The following is an 8191-nucleotide window of genomic DNA, read 5'->3' on the forward strand; positions in this document are numbered from 1 at the left end:
TCGAACAAAGGTGAAGAATGGCTAATATCCTTCAATACCATTTAGGCATCTTCTAATATCATGCTTAGAGGGGTAGATAATAAATTATAGAGATTAAGGTTTCGTTTGGGACAGCTTTCTTACTGTTTTATAAAATAGCTTTGTAGTACGAAAAATTCTTGAACTAAAAAATTTCGTGCAAGAAAGCTGCTTTAAGAAAATAGCAATAAAGTTGTCCCAAACGAACCCTAAGTAGAGATTTTATGGCTGCATTAAAATCACATATAATTAATTCATATAGCTTGTAATCAAGTTCGGTGAGAAATTACCTTCATATGTGAGTAATCTCTAATCTCTCACTTAGAGATTGAATTTTAATATGCTATCTTGAGACCATCTTCTGTGTGGCGCTCCAATTATGTATTTTCTTAATAAGCTTTTAGCCTTGTGAACAACCTGCATTGCAACTATCAATTTACATAGTGGATTTTTTTACTTAGTTCAGCCTTATGATTTTTTCCTTTCTAATTTCCCTACGTAAAAACCCTCATGAGATTTAGGCTTCGTTTGGGATAATTTTTTTAGTACTTCTTAAAGCAGTTTTATAGTAAAAAAAATACTAGAAGTTGCTTAAGAAGCAGTAAGAAACTTTTTTATTGCTTTTTAAAATAGACACATTTTTTGTACTAAAATTTTATTTCAAAAAGCAATAAAAAGGTCGTCCCAAGGCTTCGATTGGGGCAGCTTTCATATTGCTTTGTAAAGCAACATTTAGTTTAAAAAATGTTTGAACTAGAAAAATGCTTTAGAAAGTAATAAAAAAATTGTCCCAAATAAAACTTTAGTTTTTATGTGTGAAACTTTTGTGCAAAGCTAAAACAAACTCACCTAGTCACCTTGATGCAGTACAAGGTGGGCGAATTTTTATGAGTTGAAAAATATATATTCTCACCATTTATATAACTCAAAACTCATTAATTTCATAGCTGTGAACTTTCTTTCTTGAAGTCCTACCACTCACACTCCAGTGCACCATAACAATGACACATCAATAATCTCAGAAGCTCACATGAACCAAATTTTTTATTTTCTCACACAAAGAAGCTTCTAATGACATTCCATTTGGAAAATGCAAGCTTTTTATTACCTTCATATAAACCTTTTATATTCTTTCCAATTTCCAAAATACAATGCAAAAACCAAATCCAAAGAACAATAACATGTTGCTAACAGTACATTTTAACATAACAAAGCCTTGATTTTGTCATTCCCAGATGCAGAAGTAAAATGCAGTCTTCTTATTTCCCTTCAACGAAGGAGACTAAAGCATCCCTGTAAACACCATGAGTGAATTTTTTTAGAACATCTTCGAGTTTAGTTCCATGTCTCTTCAGATACTCTTCTTTGATTTCCTCTATATCAACATCAGACCTCGACAAAATCACACGGCTGAGAGCTTCTTTTGAGTCATTATCTGCTCCATCTTTTAAAGCCTTGTTTATCAACTGAAAACCAAAGTGATAAAGGTGAAAAGCAATGAATTTGGAGCTGATTAAAGATTATTTATTTCATGAATATTAGATTGTTTACTGTTAAACCGGTCCAGCCATTTCGCATAGAACCGGACGGCGGTCCAAACGCCCAAGCGGAGCATTTTAGGAAGGATTTTTGAAGGATTTGGGAGGGAAATTTGAATATAGGGACTGTTTAGGGATTTCCTTTTCATTGTATGCATTAAATAGTTTGTTTTGCTTAGGGTTAGGGCATCTTGAATTTGGCTAAAATTTGAGATCTCCTTCCTAGATTTATGTTTTTTTGGCTCTAGCAGCATCTAGAGATTTGGCAGAGATCGATCCTCCTCTCGAATAGAGGATCAAGTGTATCTTGCTATTTTCCGTTTCCTTTTCATCATATAATACAAATTTTCTACTATTTTTTGTGGATTTGTGTGGATTTTGATAGAGAAAGCTCGCTATTTTTATGACGATTGATAGGCAACTTGAGATCTACAAGTACTTCCTATCATTTACCTTGCTGAAATATACTGGAGCTGAATTGATGCTCTCAACTGCATCTATTATGTATGGCTCATCTCCAAGATCCTGCTCATTGCATGTAGAAATCAGTATATTTAAATTGTTCAAATTACAAATATGCAAAACAAATAAAAATTTTGACTGCTTCAAGCAAAAGTAGGGACTAATGTCATCCACATGTAAGATATCTTAAACTTAAGCGAGGAGAAAACAAGACACCTCTTCTATGGACTTTCCAAAAAGTTCCTTGTAGAATTTGAAGGTTACTCTTAGTTGCGACTTGCTCCTCGTAGTAAGGATCCTCACTACATCCTCATTCACTATGAGGTTCTCTGGTGTTTTTTTCTGAATGGCATTATGGAGAGCTTTGGCCTCTGATTTTGCTATCTCCTCGTGCACATGAGGGCCTTCATATCTGTAGGAGCTCACAAGCCTGACCAGAAACTATATCCATGAAATCATAGATAAAAGCTTGGTTAGAAACTAATGTTTTCGCTATTGCATAAGTTTCTGTAACATTTTGAAAATTGCATGAAGCCATTAATCCCAAGAGGAACCATACCTCTAAAACATCGCGAACAATGGGTGGATCAAACATCGGGGAGCTAGGGGCACATGCACCTACTAGCTCTAGTCGACCACACTTAGTTACCTAATTGAGTAGGGTTGTCAATTTTTGACACGACCCACCAACCCGACCCAAAAAATCTAGGTTAGGGTCGACCCGTTTAACAAACGGGTCGGGTTCGAATTTCAATTTTTGACCCATTTAAAAAATAGGTCGGGTCCGGGTCAACCCAAAACCCGAAATTGACCCGAGAATACCCGGATACGATCAAATGTGACCCAAGATTGCTCCACCCGTTTTAATTTTTCCCGCGTGGGAGGGAACCGAGGTAATCCACCCTTTCTAAACCTACTCCTGAATAAATGCCAGCTCATTACAAAGTTGACTTACTGACTATGTGTAGATCATGATTACATTCCCTAAATTAGGTAAGCTAATACTTTTTTCTCCTTGAGGGGTACAGATAAATTACTTCAGTCCTTTTTAGGGGATGTTATTGGTTCAGTCCCATACAACAAAAAAAGGGAAATTTCACAACCAGTAACCAAATTAGGCAATCCACAAGCAAACATAAATATAAATAACAGAAATTTCAACATTTTGAAGGTCATTGACCTCACTGCAATATGAAATATGAGGCATTGTGGAGCATTACTTACATTAACATGGCTTCCAGAGATGCTATAGGCAACTTCTTCCTCAAGGGAATGATGAAATAAGGCATGATATGCCTTCCTTGCCCCTAAAAGCTCGGCTGCTGATCGAGTGCAAGCAATTTCAACAAGAATTGTAGGGGAATGACCTTTGTGGATTACTTGGTGAGCCCAACGAGCATCCCTTTCCCATGGATGCATTGCCCATTGAAAAGTCAAGTTCTGTAAAGAGGTGTCTTAATAAGCACTTATAGAAATTCTGAGTTCATGTAGTTTCTCAACATTTTGAAACGTTAAAGAAGAACCTCCTCTCATGGGGGAATTATTGGGTTCGGACACCAGACACAGCTTACCGTTCGGTATTTCACAGTACCAAATAATACTGAGCTCGGTACTTCACAGTACCGACTTGGCACTGCTCAGTACCGAGTAGGGGGTGATGTGACGCATTTTTATTGGGCTCTAGACGACGTCCGGTGTCCGAACCCAATAATTTCCCCTCTCACTCATGGAGGATCCAATATTTGTTTCCTTCAAAGAAAATGCTTATTTAAGATGTGCAAGGAAAAAAGAAAGCCAAGAAGAAAAGTTCTACAAAACAGAAAACCTAGCCAAAGGAATAGCAGGTAACTGTAGAGAGACTAATCTGCTACCTTTCTTCCCAAATCTCCTTCTTCTTCTACACAATCTAACACTGAGACCACAAGATTAATCAAGTCTTTGTCTTTTTCTTTTATGTTTTTTCTTTTTTTGTTTTTCAATTTGATCAAAACCACCAGAAACACAAAAGAAAGCTCCAATCAAGTAAAGAAAAGGAAAACAACTTCAGTACCTTAAACCTCGCATATTCGAACTCGAGAAAATGAATGTAATCAAGGTCTACTCGTGCAAAGCTTCCATTATCAGCCTTAAATAGACCACCAAAGTTTTTTCTGAACTGGGCCAGTGTTTCTGGCCGGCGGCGCCATCTCCCCATTGCCGCCACCACAGACTTCTCTTCCACTCCAAGCCCTCCCAATCCTTATCAAAAATCACTTTTTTATCAGATATCACAACACAAATGAATCTAATTTTTCTGTGACTAGAATCCATTCGAAGAGAGAAGGCGCCAGGAATCAAACCTGCGAGGGCCTTGGTGAGTTCCTTGCATTCCTCAGCTAAGATATGAGCCATGGTTGGTTTCTTCTCCTTTTCTTCCTCAACTCCACAAATCGAGGACTGGGCAAGTTGAGCATAAGCACACCAACGGGCCCTTTAAAAAGGAGAACTCTGGAGGGGTTCACATTTTCAGACATTTTGTTGTGAAATTTAAGATTTTTTTTTTATTAATTAAAGACGTTACTTTATTTTAAATGTTTATTTTATAATTTAAATGCTTGTGCCGCCTTTTTTTATTCCTCCAACGTTAAAATTGGAGCCTAACGTGAAAAGGGAAAGGTGGATAACATCCTTCCTATCAATATTATATTGAAGTATGCCATTAGTAATGGTGGAATCAAGAAGAAATCACAGTGATTCCATTTTTTGGTTTTTAAGAAAAATTATATTAACTCATGTATGAATGTATGATATTAAAGTCTGACTCTTAAACCATCCTGCAATTATGTAGGTTAAAATCTTTAACTTTGTTAAATTAAGGATAAATATTTTCCACAACAAGACAAAATATTTTTTTTAAAGAGCTTTTATAATTTATATTTTTAGTAGTAGGAGCATGTAGGGGTGTCAATATCGGATCATGGGTCGGGTTCGGGTCGAACCTGGAACTAACTTGGCACTATTCGGGTCAACCCAAATCCGATCCATTTTTTGCAAACGAGTCGATTTTTCAGACCTGAATCCAACCCGCTTCGGGTCCGAGTCAACAGGACACGACCCAAATGACCTGGGGCCGACAAAACATTGCTAGTTTTTTTGTCAAAAAATGGGTCAATATCTGATTTTCAAGTAAAAACGGGTCAATCTCGGGTTTCCGGGTAAAAATTGGTCAAGTTTGGGTTTTCAAGTCAACCCGAACCGGATCCGATTTTTAAAACGGGTTGATTTGTTGAACTAGAACCCGACCTGTTTCGGGTCCCCCCAATCCAAAATTTTTGGGTCGGGTTCGAGTTGGATTTTCAGGTTGTGTCAAATATTGACACCCCTGTGAGCATGTAAGTTTTAAAATTTAAAAGGGAGTAAACATGTCAAACAAATTGGCATATTCTAAAGAACACACGTGCATTCTAAAGAACACATGTGCATTCTAAAGAATGTGTCAAATCATTTGGCGCATTCACACTACATTCCCCCTAGTCAGCCATGTGAAACTGTAGCAATGCCCCATACTAAAGGGCGCATTCAATGGAATGTGCAAAATAATATGGTGCATTCCATTGAATGTGTCAAACTGTTTGACTTATTCTAAATACGTCAAACAGTTTGATAAATTCAATGAAATGCGACATTCTATTTGGCTAGTTTGCTCTCTTTTTTAAAATTTTTTTTAATATTGTACTCATATTCCTAATTTAAATTAAATGCTTGCTCCTTAAAAAAAATCCACCAGCCAACATAAATGAAGATGACTACAATGCTAATTATTACCATTCTCCATATGATTGCTAGGGTTTCACAAAGATAAATAAGCAAAGATTGAAGTAACTCAAGTCAATCAATTCTATTAAAACAAAATCTAGTGAAATGTCTAAATGGCATTCTTTGCAACAAGGAGATGCTAAAACCATTATTTTACATTTCAACTATTTCTCAAAGTGTTTTAGCTCACCTTATAAAACCCTTAGCTAGCTTATAAATGAGATGAGACTAAGCATTTTGATTCATTGCTAAGCTCTTCTAATTTTAGCTAAAAAGTGAAGGAATACCAAGTATATCCCCTCTTGATCTATCAAAATTTTCCTACTTAGGAATCAAGTATCTAAAAGCAAAATGATCCTAAAAAAATCACCCTCATAGTCTAGTTATATCTCATTCTCTTCATTTTAAAGCAATAACAAAATAATTAAGAAATTGATAAGAGATTCGATGTTGATGATGTGTTGATATTCGATCATACTAAATAAATATTTATCAAAATTTTTCAGGATTTTCTTTTTTACTTTCAGTAGTAATATAGGATAAAAAATTAGTCATAATTAACAAGTAGAAAATTCTTTTTATTAAAATTATGAATAATTAAACATTCTTAGTATTGATCACTAAGGATAATTAGCCCTTTTCTTTATAACATTATTGGTATTAATCATAGCTCTCTTTCCATAAAATATCTTGTTTTTCTTCTTATATAGATAGGATATCAATTGTAGTTTGTGAATCAATGTTTAAAAAGCTTAACAAGTGGTTGAACAATTAGAAGCAAATTTTTTTTTATCTATGGTTGGCTATTTTCATCTTATTAGATCCATTATTTAGAATCATCTCTCATATTAATTCACATTTTTTGTCCTTGACAAAATATTTGTTGAAAAAGGTGGTAGTTATGTAATCTTCATTTTTATATGTTAGTAAAGTCTTCAACAAAGTTCAAATTCTCTCTTGGTATCAAATTATTTTACTCTTATATTTATTTTTACTTATGGGCTATTTGATTAGAAGAAAAAATGAGTGCTATGTATTCTAAATGTTGAGGATTTTAGAATTTGATGTTTGGTTTGATGAAAAATGAATTCATAAGAAATTTTAGGTGAATTTTAAATTTGTTTTTGGGGCTATCTTGTATGATGAAAAGTGAGTGTAAACTGTTAAGTACTTTAAATATAAGGGTTTTAGAATTTTTGATATTTGATTTGATGGAAAAAGAATATAGAGTAAATTTTTTGTGAATTTTGAATTCACTTCGATATTCATTTTCTTACAAATTCACTCCTTCGCCCGTGCCTTTCGCCTTCAGTGGTTTGTTCGCGGTTCGCTCTTGCTAATCGAGCCGCTCAAAAGTAATCGAGCCGAGCATCACCTTATCTTGAACTAGAGCTAGAAATTCTGCTTGAGCTCGAGCTTGAAGCTTGATAATCGAGTCGAGCTCGAGCCGGCTCGGCTCACTTACACCCTAGCCACCACCAACCGCTACTATCATCGAGCTTTACATTGCATTCATTTACTTTAAAAATAACAAAAAATTATTCACATACGTTTGTTCGCATTCATCCAAATAATTTTGAATATTTTAATACAATTTGCTATGCTTTCTTGTCTCAACAAACAAAACGACTTCTTTGTAATTCATTTTTTATTCATTCAAAACTATCCACTTTAAGGCCGAATTCTAAATGCACCGCAAGCTAACTCCACTCTTGCAATACAGTATCATACTCGCTCTCTCGTTGTCACTACACGTCACCAAATGACCACTATCGCCTCCGCTATCGATGGCTGATCATGGGTGCCGTCACTTTCCATCAGCCAACACCATCAAAAAGCTTTACAGTACATTCATTTTACTTCAAATAAAAAAAAAAATCTACATTTACTTCATATTCATTCAAATATTTTAAATACATCATATTTTTTACACTATATTCTAATGTACTATGCATTCGTTTTTTCATCAAATCAAATGAGCTCTTAGACCTCAAGACAAAAATTAGATAATTATTTTGATCCATTTTGAACCTGTTGTATTGGCTTAATGATAACATACTGCCCACAATACAAAGCAATAGACAACTGTTAACTAATGAGAAACAAGATAATCATATATTTTATCAAAAAATAATCTTCGGCTTCTTACTAATTTATGAAACAGCTTTCTAGCACTAAAATTTCAATTCCAAAAATTTTTTTTACTAAGAAATTGCTTACTAAAACAGTAAGAAAACTGTCGCAAATAAAGCCTTATTTGAATATAAGCACCATTTTTATAGAACAATTTATTTATTTATTTATATCACAATGTCTTAACAAAATTTCTTATAAATTATTTATTTAATCAACTCGAATTGCCTATCCTTTAAGATTGC

General features: G+C 34.6%; 1 protein-coding gene across 1 annotated transcript; it reads right to left on the reverse strand.

Moving 5' to 3' along the window:
* Positions 1 to 1095: 1095 nt before the first annotated feature.
* Positions 1096 to 4515, reverse strand: LOC110109703 (annexin D4). Its single transcript, XM_020840899.2, has 6 exons — positions 4358 to 4515; positions 4069 to 4256; positions 3243 to 3458; positions 2235 to 2459; positions 2010 to 2081; positions 1096 to 1484 (listed from the first exon to the last, which is right to left on the reverse strand). The coding sequence occupies exons 1-6, from the start codon at positions 4407 to 4409 to the stop codon at positions 1278 to 1280; spliced, it is 960 nt and encodes a 319-aa protein (XP_020696558.1). The 5' UTR covers positions 4410 to 4515; the 3' UTR covers positions 1096 to 1277.
* Between the last annotated feature and the right edge of the window lie 3676 nt (positions 4516 to 8191).

The sequence above is a fragment of the Dendrobium catenatum genome, unplaced genomic scaffold, assembly GCF_001605985.2.
Source record: "Dendrobium catenatum unplaced genomic scaffold, ASM160598v2 fragScaff_scaffold_706, whole genome shotgun sequence".
Lineage (NCBI taxonomy): Eukaryota > Viridiplantae > Streptophyta > Magnoliopsida > Asparagales > Orchidaceae > Dendrobium > Dendrobium catenatum.

Coding starts and splice junctions, on each gene's coding strand:
- LOC110109703 (XM_020840899.2), bottom strand. CDS start 4,409: ATGGCTCATATCTTAGCTGAGGAATGCAAGGAACTCACCAAGGCCCTC. Junction 3,459..4,068: donor TCGAATATGCGAGGTTTAAG/GTACTGAAGTTG, acceptor ACCTCTTTACAG/AACTTGACTTTTCAATGGGC. Junction 2,082..2,234: donor TTGGAAAGTCCATAGAAGAG/GTGTCTTGTTTT, acceptor TGCAATGAGCAG/GATCTTGGAGATGAGCCATA.